Raw genomic sequence first — 27,288 nt, 5'->3', positions numbered from 1 at the left:
AAGTACAAGTATGAGGAGAATGGTGGTGATTTTTTTTCCCATACAGCACACTATTCATTTTATTTACCAATGTACCACGGTTTTCATTTTACTTTAGAATTCGGTTTTCGGGGAATCAAATTTTAAAAGTAAATAGTTTTTTCTTTTTTTGCCTTGAAACTACTTGAAATTAGGTTTTCGGAAATCAAATTCTGAACTGGATTTTTGAATATTTTTTTTGAGTTTTTGTTTTATTAAAATTAGAAGGAAAAAATAAAACTTCTTTTCTGTTTAGTTTTAATTAAAGGGGAAGGAAGAAAATATTTTGAAATGTAGTAATTGATGTAGTTTTTTCAAATAATTAAATTTTTTAAAATGTGTAATTATATTTTAAAATAAAATAAATTTCTCATTATTTGATATGCAATGTATAGATTATTAAAAAGTGTATTTTGAAAATAAAAGAATTGAAAAAATATTTAATTGTATAATAAATCAAACTAAAAATAATTATTTTAAAAGAATTTAATTATTTAAAACTTCGCACATCAAATTTGAAACATATAATTAGGGGTATAGCTTTAATTTTTATTTATGGATAAAAATATTTAAGAGAGTTTGTTTAGAGTAAATACCATTTTCTATAAACACTTAGTAAACAAAAATAAAAAAGAGAAATGAAATTAGTGTCTTATTTAATTTATTGAATATATTTTTAATATATGTATTAATTAATTTTAATTTATATTAAAAAACTATTATTTTTAATTTCTTCATCTATAGAAAGAACATAAGTCAGATTTAACTGTCCATAGTAATTGACGAGTCTGATACCATAAAAGAAAAGAGAAAAAAAATTATTACATAATTTATAAACTTTCAACAACAAAACTATAATAAAATAATTTATTTTACAATATAATTTTACAATGAATTTTTTTTTCCTTCAACAACAAATTTTCAATCAATTATTTATTCCTTTATTTTGAAAATATAAATTTTAAAGTTCTATATTGAATAATAATTTATTTTACAAGATAATTTTACAATGAAATCAGTTTTTTTTTTTTTGGGATAAATAGTAGAATTTTAATATTTGTAACAACAACTGTAAAGCCCACATGTCATGATTGTAACCACGTAACACAACGGTAAACTGACACGTGACAGTTTATAAATTTTAACAAAAAAAAAAGTAAAAAAATAAAAAATAAAAATAAAAAATTTCAACACGTATCCTGTAGGTGTTAAGTCTAACTTAACGGAGGGGGGCAAATTAAATCCTTTTAGATAATTGGAATATTAAATTGAACAAACCAAAAGTATGAGGACCAAATTGAACTTAACCAAAAGATTACGCTACCAAATCAGTAATTATATCTTCTATAAACTATATATGTATTTGGAAAAGAACATATTCTTTCTATATAATTAAAAATATCAATTGATTAAACCAAAAGGCTAAGCCCTAACATGTTGGAAATCCACAAAAAGAATAAACTCTGATCTAGTTAATAGTTATGCAATTCAATTGAAGAAAAAATTTCAATTCTCCATCAAAATATATGGAAAAAAAAACTCTTAAAACCAATAAATTAAAATGTACAAAAAAAATTAGGTAAAAGAATCGTAATTATAATCCTAATACAAATTCAAAAGAATAAAAACAACAATACAAATAAAAATAAAAACACACTAATAAAAAATAAAGATAAAAAAATTAATACAAATAAGTAGCACCACACGCAAGAAATAAAAATTTGCCAAAAATCATCGAGAACAATTCTAAAATAGAAGAAAAGAAAGAAAAACAAGACCGAAATAAGTAGATGAGAATATAAAAAAATTTTAAAAAAAAATCAAAATAAAAATTAGTTATAAAAGAATAAAAATAATAACTAATCATTGTTTTTTTACCTAAACCAAATTATAATTCACTAAAAAATGTTTTAACTTATTAAATATCACTTTTAATACCAATAAAAATTAAATAATAATTTAATTAAATTTTATTCTCAAACATAAAATTATAATTATTTTAATAAAAACATATTAATACTAAAAAAGTTTTTTGAGATTGTTTTCTTTTCTTAAACACAATCTTATAATATATTTACGTAATTTTTCTAAACTTATATATCCACAACATTTTTTTAAAAGATTATTTTTTAGAATTTCACTTTCAAAGGTTATATTGTTTGGAAAAGATTATTATTTATGTTATATCAATCAAGTTGTAAATCGCATTCATTTAAAAAAGTGTCATAAAATCTGAGATAATTATTATTTTTTATCATTAACTTCTTAATCTTTTGAATATGTGAGGGATTATTGGTGAATTTTTTAAATATGGCAAAAGATCCAATACAATAACCAACCGCAAAGCTCCTCTTGTTTTGTTCTTTTCCTAGACTAAGCCATATGGACAAATCTACCTCCATTTGTGGACGCATGCGGCCGAGAAGGAGAAAAAGAGCTAAAGGCACTGAAACTGGCCAGAATTATTATGTCACAATAGAGGCGCAAATGCCTTTCAAGATATGCATATAGATATATTTAACAATAGGCAAAACAAGATTAATTTAGCTACTTGGTTGTTGAATCTTCACACGAATAATAATTCTGGTTAGGATAACAAAATTATTACATTAATTATCTCTACATTCTCAAAGCCTTAAACTAGTCTTGTGTCAGACATAATAGTCAGTTGATAAACTGTTCTGAGCTTTTGGTTAGTTTAATTAATTCCTTCATAGTTGCTCTAGTCAGGGGAAACTACTGTTAGCAGAGAGATATGGAGAGAACAGTATAATGCATACAGTGATAGAGAGCAGAGAAATTAGAATGTATTTCTCATTGCACTGAAAGTGGAGGATACAAAGTATTTTATACAGAACAGAAACGTAATAGAAACTAATAACTGCCAAAACTCAATGCAGTTATTACAGTTATGTAATATTTTGAATTACAACAACAACTACTTGATCACAATCCATAAACCTTCTCTTTTGGGCGGCTTCTATCTCTTGGTTATCTCATCTATCTACTTCTAGTTCTCTATATATGTGCAAATACCTTCTCAATGGCTCTGCATAGTCATCAAAACCAAGCGATTCCAGCGTTTACCATCTTTCTTTGTCACAAAGCTTATGAAGTCAGACACACTCTTGCATTAATTCCTTTGAGAGATAGTGAAGGGTGCTGAGTTTAACTGCTTTCAGTTTTGTGGGTCACATTCTTTATATAAATTCTTCACCATGTATTTGTGTTGGATGCTTCTCCTTCTGTTTTCTCATCTTGTCTACTAAGTTCCTGGCACCCTGCTCATTTTCCATTTGGCAATCAGACAGATAACTAATATATTAGTGCTCTCATTGTCATACATATTTAATAATTGACGTGGTCATGATCATTTCCTGTAATCAATTCTGATAAACTCTAGTCTAAAGTAACGAAACTCTCCCAAGTGATAGATCTATTCGCTTTACTAAAACTAGTCAATTTCGTAACTAACCATACCTACCTATATATGTCTTGGAGGAAAAGAACTCTCGACCCTTACAAGTGATAAAACTTTTGGTTAGAAAAAGCAGTAATTCAATGAAACAACATGATTCGCTTTATCTTCTTGTTCCACGAAAACAGCATCTGCCCTGTAAAAAGGATAAACTTTCTTAAAATTCACGACAAAATCAGAGCTCATTTGGCAAGAGAAAATCTAGAAGGAATACTTATAGAAGTCAAAAAGCTTTGCACAACAAAATTTGCAAACAATTTCTCAGACAAACCATTCATTCAATCACCCAGATTTCCCTGGAACACGCAAGCATTTCTGATATTTCATCAGTTCTACTCTGTGGCTGAAATTGAATTGCCACCACAGTGGAAAGAAATTTGATTTGTACAGCCTCTTGCTCTCGTGTATAAAAATGCTACAACACTAAAGCAACAATCCTATCTCACAATTCATGAAGAATACATACAGAATGAAACAAACTAACAAGAAGGATTAATGAGAATCGATATCACCATTACCTGCAAAGGCTTTCCACAACGAAAAAAATTTCGCGCTCCTGTATCAATCACCTACAAAATACCAAACTACTGCTATAAATAACAATTTAATTTGAAAATGTTTATACTGAAAAACCAAAACATTAATATAGTCGAAGAGATACTGGTTAGAGATGAATTACACCAAAATCTGTATGTACACGAATTAAATCTAAACACGCAGATGCTGGCATGTTCCGTCTCCCTCCCGATATAGCTCTAGTAACCTGAGCGTTTCCTGCTCGAAACGTTTCACATACTTCTGCAGAAACACCTCATCAGTCATTCTAAACGGTGTGTACAAGTTAATATCCTTCCTCACTAATCCTTTGGAGAGAAGATGCTCCAAAACCAAAGCCCTCGGAACAATCCTTTTCTCCAAACTGCAGAAAAACAACGATGGGTACGCAATAAGCACGGAGCGATCCCATCCAAGCCGACCAACCCAAATCCCCGTCACTGCATTAAGTTTCTCCGAGGAGTGCAGCATCATTGAAGGTTGGATCCTAAACGCAACCAGAACCTCATCCTCAGACCAACCCCATTTCTTCAAGGCGTCGACTTTGGCATCCCAAAGGGATTTTGGAAGAGCCCATTTGGCCTCGAGGGCCACAACGAAATTCAGCTTCAAAGGGTCACAACCCAACAGCTTCACTTCCTCCAAGGTTGTTCTCAGGTTGGAGCAGAGAACCAAAGGCCGAGAGTGGAGCAAGTGCCGAATGCCGGAGTGCGTGACTCCAGCTTCGAGCAACATGTCAACGTTGGACGCGATGCGATAGTCGGTGATGATATTGGGACAGGCAATGAGAACAGCGAGGGCTTCGTGGTCGGAGGGAAAGAACGTTCGGAGCAGTTGGAAGGTAGAAGAGATGCGGTTGTTGAAGTTGTGATGGAGGAAACGGGGATTCTTAGAGACTATGAGAACGGTGTCGGAGGGAGAAGCGCCTTTGGAGGCTAAGAAGTGAAATTTGGGGAGAATCCTTCGGGTGGGGTGGTATAGCATGACATCGGGGACTTTATTGAAAACGTGGTAGATCTGCGCGGCGGAGAAACCGTGGGTTCGGAAGAAGGAGATGACGGAAAAACCGAGGGCGGTGTTGAAACGAAGCCGTTTGGATAGTTTTAGTGCGTCCTCGGGTGAGAAGCCACAGGTGTTGGTGAGGTAGGATAGAGTGAAGGAGACGGGATCAGAAGTGGTTGTTGAGAAGGAGAAAGAGGATTGCAGAAAAGGGGATTTGGGGAAAGAATAGAGAAGAGGTGTTGGAATTAGCCTTAGGCGGTGGCGAATAATAGTGTTCATGGCATCAGAATGGACCTACTGCCACCGCTTCCGCCCCCACGAATTTGGAATTCTGGTCCTTCACCGCTCACGGTCTATGATGCTCCGACCTCATAAATGGCGTGGACACACAATTTTCAATTTGAAAATTATTTTGACGATAAATTATATATATATTTTTTCATATTGAATATTAAATAGAAAGATTATATTTATTTTTATATTAGTTGATAATGTATTAATCGATAGTTTTAAACTTAATATATATATATATATATATATATATATATATATATATATATATATATATATATATATATTTTGTATTTGTCCTATATTTTTCTAAATAATTATATTTTTGTGTTTATGTCTGTATCGTATTCGTATTTATTTTTGTATATGGGCATCGTAGCTCACGATTCTATTTTAAATTTTTAGTTTCTTTTTTGTTTATTTAATGGTGTGTGATGATCCAAGGATAAATGAAATTATAGATTAAAAATGGAGTCAAAAGAGTGTCAAAATATAGTTATAAAAAAATTCATTAATTATCCCATTGCATCACTAAGGAATTGATTTAATACTAATTTCATCCTCTAATTTTATTTTAATTTTCAAAAATATATTTAGTTTTTTATTTTGTTTTAAATTTAGTCTTATAACTTTTAAAAAATGTTCTTTGATTCTTTCCGTGTTAGATCGATGTTAATTTCGTGTTCATATACATCATAAAATTTTCAATTTTTTTAATTTTTTTTAATTTTAAAAAAATTGTCATGTTTAATCATGGTCATGTAGAACTGTTATTACCACGTGTCATGTCATTATTACATGACATAGATTGTTTTCAATTTAGTCTCATATTTATAATTTTCATTCAATTTAATTGTCTTTTCTTTTTTTTCCAATTTGAGACCGAAATAAATGGTGAAACTTAGTTACAAATCATATATATATATATATATATATATATATATGTGGGATAAAATATTTTTTTTCTAATCTATACATAAAACTACTCCACCTAAATATTAATTTTTTTTTATATTTCAACGTAAAAAAAAAATCCTATTTAAACTTATAATTTTTTAAAAATATTAAAAATGTAAATGTAAAGTGACATTTGTCATATTAAAAATCTTAGTCACATTAAATATTTAAAAACTATAAGTGTTACTTTACATTTATATTTTTAATATTTTTAAAATATTATAAGTTTAAATATGAACTTTTTTTATATAAAAATGTAAAACAAATAATTAATTTGAATATTTAGGTAGAGTGATTTGATATATATTTTTTTAAAATATTTTAACATGTATATATAAGTTGCTATTAAGTTTAATTACTAATTTGGTTCCAAATTGGAGAGAGACTAAATTACTTATTTATTAAAGAAAAAAAAAAGACTTAATTGAATCAAAATTATAAATAGATGACTAAATTGAAAACAAGCTTTGTCATGTGACAATGACATGACATGTGACACTATCAGTCATGTGACACGACCATGATCAGACATGTGATAGTTTTTTCTTTAAAAAAATTAAAAATTCCATCAATTGACATGTGTCAAGTATAGACACAATATTAATGTCTATCAAAAAAATAACTAAATTGAACATTTTTAAAGAATTGAATGATTAAATTAGAGAAATAAAAAATTGAGTCTTTTTAAAATTTTAAATTAAATTAGAGGATCAAATTAAATATTAAACATAAGGAATTTAATGAGATGGTATTCAAATTTTGAGTTAAAATAATAAAATTGAATCGTTAAAATCAGATTATTATACCTATTTATTACAAGTCATAATAAATTAAAAGAGTTACGGTCTAGGTTCTGCATCTATTTCAAACCATGTACCATATTTTCTTATCTAATTTTATAGATATTACTTTTTTACAGAAATAGTAAACCTTTGACGGTAATGATAAGAAGTGAAATCTAACATTTAAAGTTATGATAGTAATAATACACATGGTAAATGTTGGGAAAGATACTATTTTGCATTTAACAAATTGATAGGCGTTGAATCATTGTTTATAGCGCGACTTCTAAGAGTCTAACAGTCGGATGGAATAATAATATGCACATTTAAGTACAAGTCTAAATTTTATATGAAATAAAGATGAGTTGAGTATTATATAATAAATTTATTATCTTAAAGTTTTGGATTAAAATTACGGTTAATTATTTATGTATGATATTTCATTGAGATTGTACATAAAGAATTAATTTAGTTTTTTTTATTTGTAGTTCATTTTTATCTTTAATTTATCTATTAATTATTTTTTTAAATTATATTCATTAAACGTCAGAATAAAGCTTTTCATTGAGAAAAAAAGCAAATCCAAAAGAAAATAAATACATTTTCGCAAAATATTTTCTTTAGTTTGTTTTTTTCAAAGGAGGGATTCTTACCCAGACAAAAATAAATAGAGATGTAAATGGATGACAACTTTTTCTGAAGCTAAAACTTCATTGATTAAGTGATTAAGCAAGAGAGACATCTCTTATTCTCTGTATAACTTTTGTCAAGTGAAAATTATGTGAAGAAATTTATGATGATTGACATTTGAACTTGTGTGTGGTAAAGAGTCTACGGTATAAATATCTTTTACCTCACAAATATTCTAAAGTCACGTAGATTAATATATTAGGCAGTAAGAGATTGAGAGAAAATTCCTTACTCGTTACATAATATTCTAACGTACGATATCACTTGCAGTAAACTCAACCTGTTTTCTTGATTCTTAAATTAATGTTATGTAAATCTTAAATTGTGTCAAATGTTAGTCTCTCTATGATTATCTCTCTATAGTGTCCATTATATAATTTTTAGTGCATGGAATGATTGAGATATGACTTTATGATATGAGATGGAATGTATTAAAGCACACTATAATTTATATAATTTATATTCAATTGTAGTTTGGTTTACTTTTTTGTCTATATAATTGTGTGATTGTTTTAGTTTCGTGTATTTAGTACATGATCGAAAGATGATTTAGTACATGACCGATATATCATTACTACTCAATTTCTTAAATTTTTAAAATAAAAAATTCTGAAATCTAAATTCAAATTATAAATATTTAAGCATACATACTTTTAATAGTAGTTTTCATATATTGATTTTAGGTTTGAAATCTGATTTTTTTTTAATGATTGTTTATAATTTGTCTTTCTTGAGTGGAATTAGGGTGTAGGGATCTATCTAAACATCTAAATTGAGCTTCTCCCAGTTTATTTATCCATTTAATTGTTTTTTTTTCTTTTAAAAACAACGTTTAAGCTTTAATAGGTGGTTATTCATCTACATTTTCATCCTCCTAGATGTCAAACTCTTCAAAACATGTGTCTTTTTAGTTTTAGATATTTTAATTTCATCTTTGTCATATTTAGTAAATAAAGAATGGTATTTTAACAACTAAATTTTAATAATTTTTTTTTATGACTTGAGGTAACATATTTTAATTTCATCAAATATAATTTCATATGAAATTTTCACCTTCATTAATAAGATAACATAAAAATAAATTAATACTGTGAAGGAAAACGTTATTAAATTACAAAATTTATGCAAACAAACTATAGTAACACAAAAATAACGAACACTAATGATGTTAAATTGTGAAGGAGAAGGTTACTTGAAAAATTGTGAAGTCCGAACCTGAGTTCTCTCCACTATAATCTATTCACGACTCATTACTATATGTCTGGTTTGAAAGGGTTTCTTTCAGGATTATGCATTGAGTCTCATGTATATAGACACTGGCTCTGTCATTTATTGATTTTCCACTGAGTTGAGAACCTCAGAACCAGATATTTCATCAAAAACATTACAAGAGTAATAGTATATCAAACACCTTTGTTACAGCAAACACTTATACTCCATACATCTGCTTACAGACTTTTGGACAAAACACACACAATTAAAATAAACTGCACCGTTATTCAAGGGCTGTCTTCAAATTTATCTTCAGTTGTAATGAAACACCTGAGTGAAAGAAATTGAAGACTAGGTGGTCGTAGTGATTATGACCTTGAAGATGAAAAATTATCTTGTCAAGTATAACCAAAAGAAATTACAGAGAAGAAATTTTGACAAGTTGAAGGCATATTCTGGCTAAAGAATGTTTTACCTCAGCAATTAGAAGGTTTCTGCAAACCACATTTACCCGGCAAGGCCAAAGCATTTTTGGAGTTTATTCCAAGTGCTGGTAGGATAGACTTGTAACTGCAAAGACAAGGTAAATTGGCTTGGCGAATCACTCCACAACATTTTTCATCTGGTGGTGGAGGGTTTCGACCAGAAACTGCAGCACGACACAGGTTTAGTTTATCTGAGTCTATGTTACACAGCTCAACAGCTTGTGCAACTCCCAATAAGGCTATCAACAATCCTGCAACCAACCACTGCACCAGAGTTTTTCCACTAGCCTGTGCCATCATACTCTCTTCTCTCCTAGAGTCCTAGGTTCTGTGTTTTGTTTGGTGTGGTGTACCATGTTGCCCCAAAGATAATTTATAGCTGTGGTGAATGTTGTTTGAACAATTATTTGCATTTTTTTAGCCACTGTAGTGTCACGTTGACCCAGTGGTGTCATGTGAGTGCAGTTGGTGGAAGTTCACGAGATGAATGTACTCATTACAATGTTGAAACTAATCACAAGAAAACAAACTTAGATTGGCCCATCGCTTTGTAAATAATTCAATGAAATGGTAGTGGTATTGACACCAATGGCATACCTTGAATTTAATTATCGTGACTGCATTCTGACAAGGAAATTCCCTGTTTTGCATTATGTTTCTTGTGCAGTTTTTGTTTTTGTTTCATAGTAATGCCAAAAAGGGAATAACAAAGATATATCTCCGTGACTTTGTTTCGACATAGAAAGTTCGGAGTTCTGCATTAGGTTCATCAGGCGTTGGGACGGAAACATGTATATACCTAACCACTTGGCTAAAAGACAAATAACACAAGTGTGTATAAAAATCAGATTGTTATGAGATTAGTTGTCATTTTAACCTTCACCTGTGCAGGAAAGTTTTTGGCAGTGCTTATTTTTCATATTCTACACAGGTTTCCGGACCGAAGCATATTGGGGACAAGGCCAAAGGATGATTGCTTTTGGTCTCGGTTGTTAACCGAAGTCATAGAGTCCTCCTCTACCTTAGTTCCAGCGTACCCGAGATCATAGAGTCCAGCTTTCTGCTTCGGTTCAGGTCTAACCGAAGCCATATGTGCAACTTATTTTTACTTTTTTAAAAAATTTACTCACCTTTTAACCTCGGTTTTGGTTTGACCCGAAGCCATATTTCATCTTTTGACCTCGGTTTTTGATTTGACCCGAAACCATATGTCACTTTTTGGCCTCGGTAAGAACTAAGGCCTAATATGGTGTTTTGTTTTTTAATATAAGACGAGTTAAAAACTCTAATCTACATCGGTGCTTTAAGAATAGTTTTCTTCATAATTATTCATCATATATAACTATATCGTAGTTTTCGTTAGGCTAAAATAATAGTTATATCGTTAACATGCTGACCAAAACGAAATTTGGGTTATAAGATCACGGTCCCTCATTTTTGGATGAAATACTTTATTACAAATTAACCATCAATAATAAAAAATAATAATAGGTATCAATTTTATAACTTCTCATTAATTCTTTTTAATTTTCTCAATCCCAATAAATTTATATTCTGCTCAATTAGTTTGAATTTGAAATTTTCATGCTGATGTTTAGATTTCCATAAATTATAATTTAAATGAATATCAAATGAAAAATATTTCTATATATAAAACTAAAATTAAATTGTACACCAGATAAGGGAATGTCCATCATATATTGTTACATATAATTATCAATTTTTATAATTTTTAATTCTATTCATAATTTTTGGAATCTTTATAAAATTTTATTATATTTATATAAATCTAACATAAATATGAAAAGATTTAGAATAATCCATCCTCTTATATTAACATATAACAAATTTGAAGACATTAGTATATGCAAACTTATTCAGCTTCTTATATTAAATAAGTTTTGTGCAAATTGTCAATTTGTTAAAACTTAATCGCTCATAATTTGGGTATATTTAGGTTTTTTGGTCTGACGACTTGAGACTAGACTTATAAATAACAAGTTTTGATTTTATGACGAGAAATCCAATATTTTGAGTTGTGAAACGGGACTCGATGTCCATTTAAAAAAATTAAAGGATAATAATATTTTAATATATATTTTTTATTTATTTTAACTCATCATTTTAATAATCCTTATATTATTACATCATATCATTCAAAAAAATCAAAAATCAAAAATTAAAAAATAATTAAAATGGTGAGTTAAAAATAAAAAAGAATAGATCAAAATATCTTTATCGATAAAAAATCCTACTCCTTCGACTCCTAATGATAGGTGGATAATAAGCGTTTCTAAGTGTGTAAAAGTAACTTCTCATCACCAGTACACTATAAGGGACACACATTGAATATTTCCAACTTAGATCTCTCTTCAGATCTGGCTAGAACAACATTCAATTACGGGGTTATCTTTTGTCACATAGCTCTTTAAACAAACAATATTGAATGACTTGCACTTCTAAAATCTCTGGTGCTACTATTATTTATCAATGCATGAATTACTAAAAAATCCAGTAGAATTATAAAATCACTTTCATGAAACGGAATTACAAAATAGTAATGCAAACAGACTAAGAATCCATGTCGTTATTCACACTTCGTAAAACACCACTAAAATTTGTTTTGATCTGACACTTTCGCCATGGGAGGAAAGACAAAACGCATCGTTTTAAAGTCGTTTTTTATTCTTTTTTTTTTTCATTATTCATCATATCCAACGGCAGCGGTTCAAACTTCCAAAGCGGGCAAAGCCTACGGTTTCGAAGAGTCCAACCCATTGGATTTCCTCCTTAAAGCCCTTGTCCCGAAAATCAAGAACCCGATGACGTGGCCGCTTATAGCGACGACAAACACGCCACCGTTAAAAGACATAACGGCCAACATCACCAAGTAAGAGAGCCCCGAACGCACGCCGTATAGCCCCGTCTTCAGGAGCCCTCCAACGACGTCGTTTGAGCCCCCGGGCTTGAGTTTCACAATGTTGGTGAACGAGAGCCACTCCACAAGCACCGCCATAAAGAACACGAGGAGCAGCGCCACCGCGTACATGGCGGCGCTGTCGCCCGGCCAACACCGGAAAAGTATGTCCACCTTATGCCCCCAGTAGAATGTCGTGTGTATCGGAATCCGCCGCCTCCCCAGACTTGTCGCCACAGTCGAGTTGTACGGCGCCGGAACGCCGTCTGCGGTGGCCGTGGATAACATATGGAAGCAATCGAGTAACTTGTATATGTAATAATAACGTAGGAATGAACATGGTACATGGATTGAGATTTATATAGTATGCGTAGCAACGTTTGTGTCGGTAGGGATATGACAGAATTGAACATGAAGATTTGATTCTGGTTTGTGAAAATTGTTCCATAATTCGTATGCAAGCAAGCGAATACGTTCTATGATTAAAATTTAACCATTTTTGGTGAACAAGAAAACCCAAAGGGAAATTAAAGAAAAAGCAGGCTATGAAGACGCACTTTAGCTCTGGGATTTTCAGCGTGATGGGGCCCTCCATCAATTCACTTTCTTTTCCTTGTTACAAAAGTTTAGATTTGGACTAATCTTCAGATCTATATGTGTTTTAATTTGTATTTATTTCAAAAAAAATTTATTTATATTAATGAAATCAAATGAGCACATGAAAAATAAAATACTAATTTTTATTATAATTATTAAAATAAAAATATTATTAAATTTTAAACAGATTTATTTATAAAAATTAGTTATAAAATAAATCATTGTTATTATAATTTTATTACTTGTAATTTTTTATTACAGATAATTAATTGAGTTTAAAAATATTTGTAAAATTAAAACAATAAAATAATAAAATTAAATACATAAATAAAGAATAAATTATATTAAGACAGGAGTTATAAACGATTATAAACATGAATATTTTTACTAATAATTATAGATTAATCGTAATTAGGGAATTACTCTTATTGGATTTTATTGAAAATATCTAATAAATGAAAAATTGTAAATGTATTTCGACTATACTTATTAGCTGGTTAGAATAAGATTAATCCTATTAGATATAGATCTGCATGCCTTTTTCCAAGCAATTTAAAATAAAATTTGTATTGCTACTTTTTGCAAAATATTTAAATATCACGTACTCAATTCCTTTATTTAGTTTACTCCTGTATCTTCTTTTTATTTTATGTTTTCCATCTAACAAATATTGCTTTTTTCTTTATCCCTTTTCCAAGTTTTGTTTTCTTGTTTATTCCGACGTATACACGTGTATATATATGTATACCAATATATTTGTCCACACATAAAGATACTTTGAGACCTTGTGTATGCATATTTCACACGTTAGTTAGAAGCACTTTAGTTTAAATAATACGTGCATATCACCTTAAGAGACATCAATTAATAAAAAATGTGCTGTAAATTAATAAATTATATTAATAATTTTAAAATACTACAAAAATAATTGTTTTTAAAAGAAAGGTGAAGTAACCTCCCTCCTAATCATGCTTATTTTCCTTAAACATTTTCCTCCATTTTTAGTAGGGTTCATCACCATTTGTCTTCCATTGCAGGTCTCATTGTTATGGAAAACCCTTAGCCAAGGGGCCAATCACAAGGGTCATGGCCAAGCACATTCAAGAAGAGTGGGTTTCATCAGTGATAGGTGGATACATGCTCCTATTTTCTTGGGTCACCATTGATTGTAATTACTAGAGTATATTTCTTTTGGACCTTGTATAATTGGTCAAGTAGTCTATGGTTTCTGTTGGGCCTTGTATGATGGGCCAAATAATCTAAGATTTTCTTTGGGCCTAGGGTAGTAATGAGGTAACATTAAAAGGAGGCACTTGTTTAGGGTGAGGGCATGATGGTCTTTGCGCCTTTGGTGCATGAGACATATGCTCTTGCCGTTTGACAAGACACCTTTGACATACGTGTTTTCCTTGGTCCCCAAGTTAGTGAAAATTAGAGTTTTGCTTTTCTTTTAGTGAGACACCTCTAGGTTTCTTTGGTTATAAATAGAGGTCATCTCACACTATGGGAAAACTACTTTTGAGATTAGTAAAGAAATGCTTCCAAATTTGTGTCATTACTTGTCTCTAAAGTCACTTAGGTTAGAGCACCCCTTCTAGGTTTTCTCTAGCCATCCTTTCTCGTGAATTGACCCAACCTCTCTTGAGAGCACTCAAACACCACCACACTTACGCCATTTGCGCCTCACTTCACCCATTTCCTTATAGCTTTTGCATCCAACATAGCTTCTCCATCTTGCTTGGCACCTATAGCTTGGAGGAGGAGTCATCACATTGGAAATTAATATTTTTCGTTGCTAAAGTTTGCCTAATTATTTGGTTTTATTCTCTTCAAAGGAAACCCAACAACTAATCAAAGAACTTACTACAAGAGTAATGTTACATCTTTCATATCATACAATTAGTATATACGAATTATAACTAACATGTTAACCAGAGTTGTGCCGAAGAAAAACATTTTATGTCAAAGAAACAAAGGCAAATTTTAAATTATGTATCCTAAGGTTATATAACATGTAATCCTTAAATTAATTATTTTTTGTGTAGAAGTTGTATTATAGTTACTTTTCCTTCATTTATTTTAGTCTAATAAGAAAATTAATTCCTTCGAAACTAAGTACTATACAATACATATTAGATGAAAGTTATCATTATGGCAGGAATTCATGAAAATTGGACAAGGATAAACACTTATAACTTGTGCATGAATTATATAGTTTGAGAAACTCTACTATATAATAACATTGTATCATTGTTTTAGGTCTTCAAGGATCCTTCACCTATATCAAAGGGACATGATCCAAATACGACAAGAGTAGGCAAACTACCTTCAACATATAGATTAGGTTTGATTAGCTATTTGTTTTAAGTTAAATTACCTTTATTTAATAAATATTTATTTTGACTTTGGAAATGTTTACTATGTACTGAAAATGTTATATTAGAAATGAATATTTTGTTCTGGATAATTTTTATTTTTCAGGTTTTGATTTCTTGGCAAAACCAATTCAATTTAAACACATAAAAAAAAATTCAAGAATTTATACATGTTAGTACATTAATATACATAAATTTACGTTTGTTATCACATTAGTTAATACACGTAAATTTGTGTATGTAGTGGAGTGATAAATAGACATAAATTTAGTATAGTTTTTGAGAAAAAAAAAACTGAAAAATAGTATGTTTATTGTCTCACGTTTATTATTCAGCCATGACACATAAATTTCATAAATTTAAGTCGGAGATTGTAATAGACGTAATTAATATACCGATGTAAAAGGCCTAACCTAACAGACATAACAAATCTTCTTTGTGTTAGTGACACAGTGTGTATGTATCTGTGTCTGCTTTACTAAAATGAAATAGATTTTTATATAAATGGATAAATTTTTAAAATTTATAAGTTTGATTAAGTCGTGTACATGATATGAGAGTCAATAAAATCCACCATTTTAGTTCTTAATTCGTGCATGTGGGCATGGAGTAGATATGTGAAATTATTATTTATATACGTTTTTATTAATCAAAATTGTTTATATGATTGTTACACTTTTCGTTAAAAAAATGAAGCATCAGATGCCATTTCTTTTTCAATTGATTTTACAATTTCTCTTTTCCCTATATGTTTCTATCATGTTTTCCAACAAGTGGGACTATATATTCTGTCTTACCCTATGATGATTTTGTTATATGAGAGGAAGAAAAAGAAAAGGGAGAAAAGGAGATAATAACTCATATGTGATAAATAACGCAATAATATAAAAATAATTAATAGCAAAAATAGTGAAAATGAAATCCAATAGAAACTATATGTATGAACATAATCATAAGTGTATTCCATAGACACCGATCTTCTTAACTTCTTTTATTTGAAAGACAAGTTGATAAAAAACATTGATGATAAGTGTTCATCACCAATTCAAATTATTTGATTTTGAGAAACCTTAAACAAATACGGATCAGAGGTCATGGAGAAGTTGGTTTCCTTCTCATGTTTCTACATAGACGATTTAGGTTAGGAATACAAGAACGGTTTAAGAAAGTTCTACGTGAAATAGAAATAAAAAAAATTAAATAGCATATAAACAAAATAATTCAAATATGAATTTTAAAATTGTATACCAAAGATGATGTAACCATTTTTTATATATGATTTTCTTGGGATTCATTTGTATTAAATCTATTATCTCTTAAAAATAAATCTCCGAACAAATACACCAAAGCAGCGTGAGTAATTACTTTGTCTCTGCAAGTTCCATATGGGAAGTGTTTGTTTGGAAGGTAATGAATCCCCCAAACTAATTATTGATCCAATACTCGAACATAATTGAAAGCATAGACTCACGCACACAACTTATAGTTATTATTTAGATAACCATCATGTTTCTCGTACAAAGATAACGGTTGAGTTTCAATTCTTAAACTTAGGTGTTACAAACATTCAGGGACGAGAAGAAATGTTGATGTTTCTGACGCGACCGTGAGAGGCTTTGTTGTATTTAGGAACAGTAATGGTGAGGATCCCGTTTTCCATGAAGGCTTTGACGTGGTCGACGAGTGAGTTTTCGGGGAGAGTGAGGCGCTGAATGAAGTGGCCGCTGGAGAGTTCTACGCAGTGCCACCCTTCTCGCTGCTCCTCCTTCTCCACGCTCTTCCCGCAAACGATGCAGAGAACCCTGTCGTCGCCCACCTCCACGCGCACGTCGTTGCGCTTGAATCCAGGAAGGTGAGCCTTGTACACGTGCGCCTCCGGAGTCTCCTTGAACTCTATGTGCGAGTTGAGGATCGGTGCGGGCTCGGCGGGGAAAGCCATGAACGGCGGTGATGGGTTGGAGTGTGTGAGGCCCATGGTGTGGTGTTGCTGGGCTTGGTATGGCTCCCAGGTTGGTTGATGGGCTGCGTCAGTTCTTCTTCTGTTGAAGAAGTTACGAGGGGAAAGGTGGGACATTTGATTCTGTTTTTTTTTTTTTTCTTTTTTTTCTGTGTTATGAAGATGGTGGTAGTGTGTGTTGTTATGGTGGTGAGGAATGGGAGATGCTGCTTGTAATCTAACGGAGAAGCACTTATTTATAAGCGAGGTAATGTGGTTAGAAGATATATACATACACTCGCGAGCCGAACTTATAGGTACTCTCAACTTTTATATTAGATTCATTTTTTGTCAAGCTTTTTCTTTGGCATGGATCAATGTGTTGGTAATTAAAAAATGTCTAATTATTTCATATCATTTTAGTCATATGTCAGATAAATATGATATGATATGATAAAAGAAGTTTACTTTGAAATTATATTTAATTTAAATTTGTTATTTTATATCGTTCAAAATTATTGTCCAACTTCTATCACTACACACATTACTTTTTAGGGTTTCTGATTATTTTTTGGTAGAGAAAAAGATGAGTTTCTATACTTTACCTAAGTTATAACCTAGAAGAAATCAGGGAAGGAAAACATAAATAAAAATAAGTAAAAATTAAAATTAATTTAGAAATGTTCAGTTTGAGAAAAATAAAAGTAGAGTTCAGAGCCTTGAATGTCAAGGTAGGTAATGAGGTCAATCCCATGAGTGTGTTTTCAGTAATGATAGGAATTTCGTGGAAACAAGAGACAAATGTTGTGTTCTTTCAATGATTTAAGATGTGTGTGTATATGTTAATAACATGATGTAATGCAAAAATGATTTTACATTAAATTGATTGTCATCGGGCAACGTTGATCATGAATTTAATGCACATTTGTTCTTCATTGTTTCCTTATTTTGTATGGACTTAATAGTTGGTGTTAGATCCACCACTATTTTCAATTTCTTTCTACCCTATTTTGTTATTAGAGGGTTCAATTAGTTTTTTTCTTCTTATTTTTGTTTAAAAATCTTAGGTTCATTTCTTTTTTATGAATCTCAAATTGGTTTCGATTTTAAAAAAATTAATGCAATTTCTTCTCTATTAACAACATTAAAAGCATCGTCACGTGTTATTTTTTTTTTATAAAAATAAAATAAAAATTTGTCACGTGTCAAACTTATATTATGTCACGTGATACTGTAATACCATGTATCATTACCTTAATCTCAATTTGGTTCCTGCATTTCTATTTTCTTTCAATTTAGTCCCAATTCTTTATAAAATGAAGCAACTTAGTCTTTCATCAAATTAAAACCAAATTTAATTTTATATGAATGTTATACAAACATTTTTATTAAATACTTTTATAGCAAGATTAAATTTATTTAATTTACATTTTACATTAAATTTTATTTAAAATTGATTTCAATTTTTTTAAATTATTACAAAATTGATTAAAATTATTTTTAAATCAACTCAAACATTTGTATAGAAATTATTCAATTTTACACATTTTTAAGTATGTTGTAATAAAATACAAATAGAGTTCAATGTAAATTTTAAATTTTAAAAATTTGAAAAAACATGATAAATTTATTTTATTTTATGAAATGAAATTAATAAGAAAATTTAAGTATATTTGTTAGTTGAATTAATTTTGAACTTTTTTCTATTAATATTACTTTATATTAATAACTTTAAAATAATTTTAAATAAAGTTCAGTGTAAAATATAAATTTAAGAAAACTTAATATTGTTAAAAATATTTAATAAAAGTATCAAATTATAAAAAATTATATATTTATATAAAAATTAAATTTAGTTTCAATTTTGAGAGAACAAAATTGTTTTATTTAAAAATAAAATTGGGAACAAGACAAAATAAAAATATAAAATCAAATTGAGACTAAAACAATGATAAATGGTGTACAGTAACACTGTCATTGTTATTACATTACATTGTCGTTCTCATGCGACATTAAGTAAGCTTGACACGTGAAAATTTTTTATTATTATTTTTTAAATTAAAAATATTAAAAAAATTAAAAATTAAAAAAAATCATGAAACTAGCATGTAACACCTCTTTAATATTGTTACTACCGAACTAACGACATCAAATATTTCAAAATAGGAACTAAATTAAGATCCATAGAAAAAGAAAGAGATCTAAGTGAGATTTACCAACAAAAAAGTGGAGACCAATGACATAATTTAACCTTATTATACCAATCAAATATGTGTTTAGCTCTTGTCTTTATATCTTCCTCTATTTATTTATCATCTCTCACTTAAAAATATTAAATTTCTATTAGGTATTAATCTTTATTTTTAAATTAGAAAGTAATTTAGAATTAATAATAATAAGTAGTTAATTGATAATTAAGGTTAGAGATCAATTTATTATACTTTAGTTTATAAATTAATTATATTTTTTTATTAATAATGAAGACTAATTTAGATACAAATAATTTTATTTTATAAAATTGTGTATAATTTAGTTAATATAACTACTAATTATTTTTTTTCTCTAAGCTATTTAATAATTTTTTATAATGAAATAATGATATAAGAGAGAAATATAATATTTATCGGAAATAATAAAAATATTAAAAAAAGAGAGAATAAAATACTTTATATAAAGGGAGAAAGATAAAAGAAAAGCATAACAATTAAATGTCAACCTCAAAATAGAAATAATTACCTTATATATATATATATGTATATATATATATATATATATATATATATAAATATATATATATATTAAACATTTGAATTAAAATAAATTATTCTAGAAATGTATATGAATTCCTGAACTTAACTTCATGCTCAAGCAAAGAGAAAAACATGACTATTTCTCAACTCAGAGTTAATAGAAGCCGGTTGAGTAAATTACTTCTAAGAAAAAATAAATAATAAAAGGATTAAATATACATTTCCATCCACTAAAATTAGTTTATATACTTAAATTAAAAATGATTTCTTAAAACAATTGATATAACTAATTGTTGTTTACTGATTAACTTATAAAAAATCAGTTTTAGGCTATAGAAAACTTAAGAATATTTACTGAAAAGTTTATTGGAACATGTTAACAGGGGGTTTTGTTAAATGGTATGAATTTGGTGAGATTTGTATGAATTCTACTTTAAATATGCGATGCCGGAATGCATAGCGGTAGGATAAGAACGTTGTTTTTATAGGATTTATTCTGAAGACATTTTGTATGGTTATTATGGTGTAGGTCCTGAATTTCTACAATTTCATTGAGAATCTACTTTGCACTGTGATGGGACTATGGAACAATTGCAAAATATAAAATATGAAATGGTGCAGAATATATGAACAATGGCTTAGCTGGAGGTTCCTTTTCAACATCCACCATCAACTTGTTTCTGTTTAATATTCCAAGATTCAAGTATTTAGTAACTATGTTTTAAAGTTATTCAAATGAAAATGGATTATTTTACTTAAATTAAGGGCTGGTGTGAAGTTTTATGAATGGGGAAAACCACATAAATATTGCAGATGTGAATGCGTTAATTTATATCAGAATATCAAACTGCTTCTGCTTTTATCACCAAGCTAATCCAGAATATATTCCACTCCCACACTGTTTGATTAAAAAAATATCTGTACGTTATGATGAATAAATAGTACAACAAAAATAATACTCTTATGGCTCTTTTCTATTTCCATAATCAAGAGAAGTAAAAGTACTGTGAAAAAAAAAAAAAACTTACCTGACAAACATACATATTAAAAAGAGATGCTATAAAATAATGTTAAAAATATTATAATTTAGGGTTAATTGTGTTTTAAATATATGCACTTTGACACAAAATTATAATTCGTCTCTGTTTGAAATTTTGTTACATTTCGGTCCCTATACTCTAAGAATGAATATAATCATTTTAACCTAGAGCTGTCAAAACGGGTTACTCGACCCAACCCGGCTCGGCCCGCAACGGATTGGCCACTTAGTGCGTCAACCCAACCCAGCTCACTTATTAGCGAGCCAACAAAATTAGAACGAACCCTACGTGACCCACCACGGGTTGGCGGGTTAAACAGGTTGGCTCACTGGCTCACTTAATTAAAAAAAAAAAAAACACAATTTTTTTCTTCAATCTCAAGAAAACTAAATTATAATTCCGATTAAAATCTAAATAAACTTCAATACAATCCAAATAAAATCCCAAATTATGTTAAACTCCAAATGCAAACCAAAATCACAAAAATAAAAATTACTATCTAACATCAAATCATTCTTGTCACTTATCAAACTATAGTATTAGAGTCTTGAATGGATAAATCTACAACGTATTCATCTCTTGAAGCATCTTCTTTATCCCCGTCTACAATAAAACAAAACAAAAATAATGTTGACTAATAATATTAAAAGATTAAGTATTAAATCATTAAATTAATTTTATAGTACTGACAATAATGTTACCTGTTAGTTCAAAACTATGCCACCAATTTTGTGTTAAAATGAGTGCTTCAACATTTTCTAGAAGAATGAAAGAACAATATTTGGTTAGCACATGAGAACCAAGACTAAAAGCAAACTCACTAGCAATATATATATATATATATATATATATATATATATATATATATATATATATATATATATATATATAATATTTAAAATTTATTGGTGGGTTGGTGAGTCAACCCGACTCATCACAGGTTCAACCCGAATGAGTCGGGTTCTTAGTGGGTTGGGTTCATTTTTAACCCGTATTAAAATTTGTAATTTTTTTTCAACCCAACCCGACCTGAACCTGTGATGAGTCAGGTTGGCTGGCGGGTTATAACCCATTTTGACAAATCCATTTTAACCTAGTTAAGTTAACCTTTTTTGACATGTCGAATGCATTTCATATTAGAAAATGTGTTGGACACCTCAAAAAAAGTTAAGGGTAATTGGATTTAAATAACTATATTCATTCATTTTAAAGTTTAAAAAAAGTGTATCAAAGTTTTGGATAAGACAAATTTCAAGTTTGAATAAAAAAAATTCAGAGACTAAAAATATACTTGATCCTTGTTTACGTGGGGTGACGTCTGTTGACTAAAACATCTAATTAAATGCATTAGAATTAATTAATAATTATCTTGTACAAGGTAACTAAGAAGCTTTATTTGTGAAACTATACAATTGTGTACTGCACTTTTGAAATTCCTTTAAGAGAGTCTAAAGCTTTACATCTCTGAACACCAAGTTGTGTTTAATTTGAAAATTAGGTCAGAAGAATTTAAACTTTTCAAGTTGAAAATTTTTGTGAATGATCAGAATCCAAGTACCCTTCTGGGTGACTCATTTATTTTTGGAGGATGATGGAGAGGAAAAACCAGTGAACTTCTTCTCCAAAGTTATGCTTTCAAGGGATTCAGAGCAACTCCAGTGTCTTCTCTTTTAATGTATACAGAGGCCATGCTTGTATTCTTCTTTATCTCTCTCTTCATTTCTTGTCAAATTCCATTATGTAGAATAGCAATATTGAACTATTTGCTTCAATCAGTCTTTGTTTCGTAGGTTGTAACAACTGTTGGTTGGTTGGTTCTGCTCGTGAGATGCCTATCAATCAATATTGTGTCAAAGTAATTGGCTTTTAAATCATTGAACTTGTTCTGTACCCTCTTTCAATTACTTGATCTGATTAACCTGTATTTTTGTGTTTTCTTTTCTTTGATCATTCTTATTTTATGCAATTCTTACTAATTCAATGTTAAAATCATATTTTGTGCCTATTTCATGACAGAGACATACTGCTGATAATGCAGTGTTTTTTCTCAAACGTAGTCTTTTTGTTGGCTTAAGATTTCGACATTGATACGACACCTTCAGTGATCTGACCGTATATTGTTAAAAATTTAAGTGTGAGTATAAGTTTTATATTGGTTAGAAATGAAAAAATAGAACATTATATAAGAGAATAAAGATTCATAAAACTATTATCTTGAGATTTTGGGTTGAGAGTGGTGTCAATGTCTTATGTGATTGGGCTCAGATCTCGTTGATGTTGTATATTCCTGATGAAACACTTTCTATAAATCTAACATGTGTGTGTGTGACATAGAGGATACCTAGCATGAACCTGACAAGAAAGCATGATTTGATTGAGTCAAAACAAGCATATAAGTTGTAAATATTGTTGTAAAAAGCTAATTAGGAGCAGCAGCAAAATGAATTTTGTACCAGATGAATAATCACTGTCATTAAATTGTTTGAGTAGAATCAAAAGATTCAGAATTACCAAGAAAATTCTAAAGAGCAAATAGCCCACGATACAAGAAAAGTAAGAGAAGAGAAAATATTAAGTAAAGGTATATTATAAAAGAGAGAACAATGCAGACAATTAAAATTATGAAGTAACAGTGGAAAAAAGCCTACCTCATCTGTCAGAAACCAAAATTATGGAGTGGTTGATTCCTTTAAAACTATGGATTGGACAAGTAGCAACCAAATTCTTCAATGTCATCACCCAAAAATTACTTGCAATTGCAGTGAGTCGTCCAAACCATAGTCCTAAAGAAACATGCCACTCCAAGTATAGAATAGATCTATCTTTTGCATTCACATCCAAAAGCCATTCATTTATGTGTGAGCTAGTTTGTACTGCACATTAGTACTCAACAAAATTAGTTATCTTGTTTGTACTCCGCGCTTCACAAACGCCTCTGTACTGGTCAACTAAGGTGATCTGTACTAACATATACTATTAATGGGACCCATCATTATAACTTAGGTTAAAATAGATATGTGGTCTCTATTTTCTTTTAGTTTTCTCATCTTAATTCTAATATTTTTTTAAGATTAAATATGTTTTTAGTTTTTTAAGTTTAAGTGAATTTTGGAATTAATCTATTTTCAAAATTTTTGACTAATTTAGTCCTTTATCTTTAAAAACGCATGGATTTAGTTATTTTAATCAAATTTTGTTAAGTTTATATGATGTTTCAAGCATATTTCATAATAGTATTTGACACATTTTCGCTTTGATGTTAACTCAAATTTTATCATAAAACGCGTTTAAAATGTCAAATAAATTTAACAAATTTTGATATTTGGTTAAAAGGACTAAATCCATGCATTTCTAAAGTTTGAAGACTAAAGTAGGCTAAAGTTTCACAGAGGGACTAATTCAAATTTTCACCGAAAGTTAAAGGACCAAAAACATATTTAACCATTTTTATTCAATCAGGTCATATTTTTCGTCAATTTTGTTCAGTTTGGTCTTTTTTTTTCTACCACTATTTAAATAATTAACGGTCATGAACAATGACTACCACATGTCACTCCGTGATTTTACTGGTTTTTTTATATTTTTTTAGTTGTTTTTATTGTTATAAAAATGTTCACGTGTCAACTCAACCGCGTGTCACGTGTCAGAGTTTATATTCAATTTGGTTCCTATATTCGTTATTTTTGTTTAATTTAGTCCTAATATTTTTAAAATGAAACAATTTTGTCCCTCTCCAAATAGAGACCAAATTTAATTTGTATATAAATATGTTATAATAATGTTTTTATTAAAATTTACATTTTTATTAAAAAATTAAAAAAGAATTAAAAAAACAAAAAATTACGACGTGACACATGACCATCACTGTTCATCACCGTTAATTATTTAAGTGGCATTATAAATTCACAAAAATAAAATTAGGACCTGATAGAATAAAAAGACAATATTATAACTAAAATGACAAAACTAAATGAAAATAGGGACCAAATATATATTTTAATCTATAATTTATTAACACCATCACTGCATCCAATCATCATAATTGGTCAAGTGTTGCAAACATGTTTATTTTTAAATTTTAAAATCATTTGTTAGGTTATACATAGTGTGTAAAAACATTTTTCAAGAGGGGTTTTGAACATGGTAGAAAGTTGTGTGTTTCTACCTTCATTCCTTGGTTTTGTTTTTTGGTATAATAAACAAAATCTAATCCTTTTCTGAAAAGGAAGATATCTTTTTCTTCAAGTGGTAGATATAATTTCAAGAATCTGTTTCAGAATTCATTTTCTCACTACATCTTCTTGAAGTAACCTAAAATCCTTTTTCATTTTACTTAATGTTGTCATTTATGTCATTCATTTGTTTGTTTTGTGTTGTTGTTCTTTGTTTAATTTTGATTTCACTTACTTTTATGGTACTTTTATACCTCACAAATATTTATGTTTAGATAAGAAATTGGGTTAACTATGTTTTATGTCCTCAAACTATTGAGCGTTTTTGGTTTTGGTCCCTCCTTCAAACTTTAATCTATTTTGGTCCCTCATCTTCTGAAACTCGTGGAATTGGTCCCTATTTTAGCACGCCATTAGATTTTTTTTTGAGCTGGCAAACGGAGTTCCATGTCACCCGTTATTTTAAGGGTCAATTAAGCTACAGTGAAACGTGGCAAAATAAAAGTTAATTACTTTATTTTACTCATAAGCTTGTTATACAGGATTTGAACCCTAATATTGCAATTGGAGGATTGGAACGGGATTGGAACAGTGGTAATGTGCTAAAGAGTGTGACTGAAGAGGAAGATTGGTTCGTGTTGGGGAAACTAAGGCAACAACAATCATCTGGAGTCAGTTATGAAGAGTGGAAGCAAAGGTTTCAATTTTACGCAGAGGAAGATTGGTTCGAAAATGTCGCAGAGTTGTGGCTCGTCTTCGGAAATAGCATAAAAAGTATGTGGGTGTGAGGAAAGATTATTGCTCCTAAAGGCAACTACTGTGAAGAATAAGGGCAGATTGTTTTGGAGATGTAGAAATTGGGCTGTAAGTATATCAATTTCCATCACTTTTGCTTGTTATTTATGTACGAAAATGCTATAATATTTTCGTTTTGCAGTCCAATTCACACTGCAACTTTTTTGAGTGGGTTAAAGAAGATGAATCTGAATTCGAAGGTAAAGAATCTGAAATTGAAGCGAACAACGGAAAAATAGTAGAGGAAGATGAAGTTTGCTTAGATAGGGACAAAGTTATCCTAGAATTGACAAAGAGAAATGAGAAGTTGAAGAAGAAATTGCAAACAGAGAGAAGATTAGGGAAATTCCTGCAATTTTTATTTCTTATGTCGTGGGCGTTTACAGTTTTATTTGTGGTTATGTTCTTGTTGAAGGTGAATTGTAATTAGGTTAGGTATGGAGTTGTGAGCTGTGGCAGTGAAGGTTTTTATGTTTTAGGGGTTGTTTTAGATAGGTATTGTATTCGTGGGAATTTGCTATTAATGAAAGAATTGGTGTTCCATTTTACTTCGTTTAATTGGTGTTCTATTACCCTTGTGGTATTAACAATCTGTTGGCCATTTTTTTATCCGTTTTGGTAGCTTTATTTACATACTGGTTAGTTTTAAATATGCCTTAAACAAACATATAATTATTTACATATTGGTTACTTCTTTACTAATTTGAAATTTTTGACAGTTTGAACCAAACATATATTTTGAATTGATGAAAATGTGGTCCCTGCATCATATGAATTAAACAACTACTAAGTCATTACAAAAAGCCATATAAAGTGGACATTGATCAAAATGTGGTCCATGCATCAAAAGTGGTGCCTATAACAAAAGATGGTCCACCACATGCCTACCCACCGCTATGGTGTTCCATTAGTGGGGGACAATAATCCATTCATGTACACAAAAAAAAAACAAAGTTTTCACTTAATCCAACAAACCAACTACAAAGTTACAATTAATCAAATCACGTGGGTTGTCCAGTGGGTGCAGTGCTACTTGCTTGGGACCCTATAACTTGTGGAGTTGAGTTTGTTGTTATTGTAGTTGCTCGTTGCCTGCTCGTGCCAGCCAAAGATGAGGATCTCTCCCTCCTACGAGGCATCTGCCTTCTTGCTTGTGCAGAATTGCTACATCCAGCTTCAGTTGCTGCTGCTGCAGGGATGTTCCTAGTGTGTTCCTTTGTGTGTTACTCTGTGAAA

At 29.8% G+C, this 27,288-nt stretch overlaps 2 protein-coding genes, 1 long non-coding RNA gene and 2 pseudogenes across 10 annotated transcripts; all 5 read right to left on the bottom strand.

Moving 5' to 3' along the window:
- Positions 1–2,805: 2,805 nt before the first annotated feature.
- Positions 2,806–5,437, bottom strand: LOC114185893 (uncharacterized). 7 transcript variants are annotated; one of them, XM_028073837.2, is made up of 5 exons: positions 4,176–5,437; positions 4,015–4,065; positions 3,768–3,919; positions 3,503–3,632; positions 2,806–3,299 (listed from the first exon to the last, which is right to left on the bottom strand). In XM_028073837.2, the coding sequence occupies exon 1, from the start codon at positions 5,330–5,332 to the stop codon at positions 4,205–4,207; it is 1,128 nt and encodes a 375-aa protein (XP_027929638.1). In that variant the 5' UTR covers positions 5,333–5,437; the 3' UTR covers positions 2,806–3,299; positions 3,503–3,632; positions 3,768–3,919; positions 4,015–4,065; positions 4,176–4,204. The 7 variants fall into 7 exon arrangements, with proteins under 7 accessions (XP_027929638.1, XP_027929637.1, XP_085529143.1 ...); XM_028073836.2 differs by having other exon boundaries at positions 3,503–3,919; XM_085673017.1 differs by having other exon boundaries at positions 2,806–3,632.
- Positions 5,438–9,079: 3,642 nt separating this feature from the next.
- On the bottom strand, positions 9,080–9,830 carry LOC114183634 (putative lipid-transfer protein DIR1 pseudogene; annotated as a pseudogene). Its single transcript, XR_003604401.2, has 2 exons — positions 9,461–9,830; positions 9,080–9,360 (listed from the first exon to the last, which is right to left on the bottom strand). The product of XR_003604401.2 is annotated as a putative lipid-transfer protein DIR1 pseudogene (transcript).
- A 2,150-nt stretch (positions 9,831–11,980) lies between these two features.
- LOC114186055 (copper transporter 6-like) lies at positions 11,981–12,784 on the bottom strand. The gene has a single exon (XM_028074056.2). The coding sequence runs from the start codon at positions 12,673–12,675 to the stop codon at positions 12,223–12,225; it is 453 nt and encodes a 150-aa protein (XP_027929857.1). The 5' UTR covers positions 12,676–12,784; the 3' UTR covers positions 11,981–12,222.
- A 3,914-nt stretch (positions 12,785–16,698) lies between these two features.
- On the bottom strand, positions 16,699–17,557 carry LOC114183560 (18.1 kDa class I heat shock protein pseudogene; annotated as a pseudogene).
- A 4,740-nt stretch (positions 17,558–22,297) lies between these two features.
- Positions 22,298–24,013, bottom strand: LOC114183801 (uncharacterized). Its single transcript, XR_003604519.2, has 2 exons — positions 23,734–24,013; positions 22,298–23,437 (listed from the first exon to the last, which is right to left on the bottom strand). It is a non-coding gene; the product is annotated as an uncharacterized LOC114183801 (long non-coding RNA).
- Positions 24,014–27,288: the final 3,275 nt, after the last annotated feature.

The sequence above is a fragment of the Vigna unguiculata genome, chromosome 5 (genome assembly GCF_037176805.1).
Source record: "Vigna unguiculata cultivar grain cowpea cultivar isolate G323 ecotype 2 chromosome 5, ASM3717680v1, whole genome shotgun sequence".
NCBI classification, from domain to species: Eukaryota; Viridiplantae; Streptophyta; class Magnoliopsida; order Fabales; family Fabaceae; genus Vigna; species Vigna unguiculata.
Note: the sequence above shows the minus strand (reverse complement) of the source record. Positions and strands in the feature narration are given on the sequence as shown.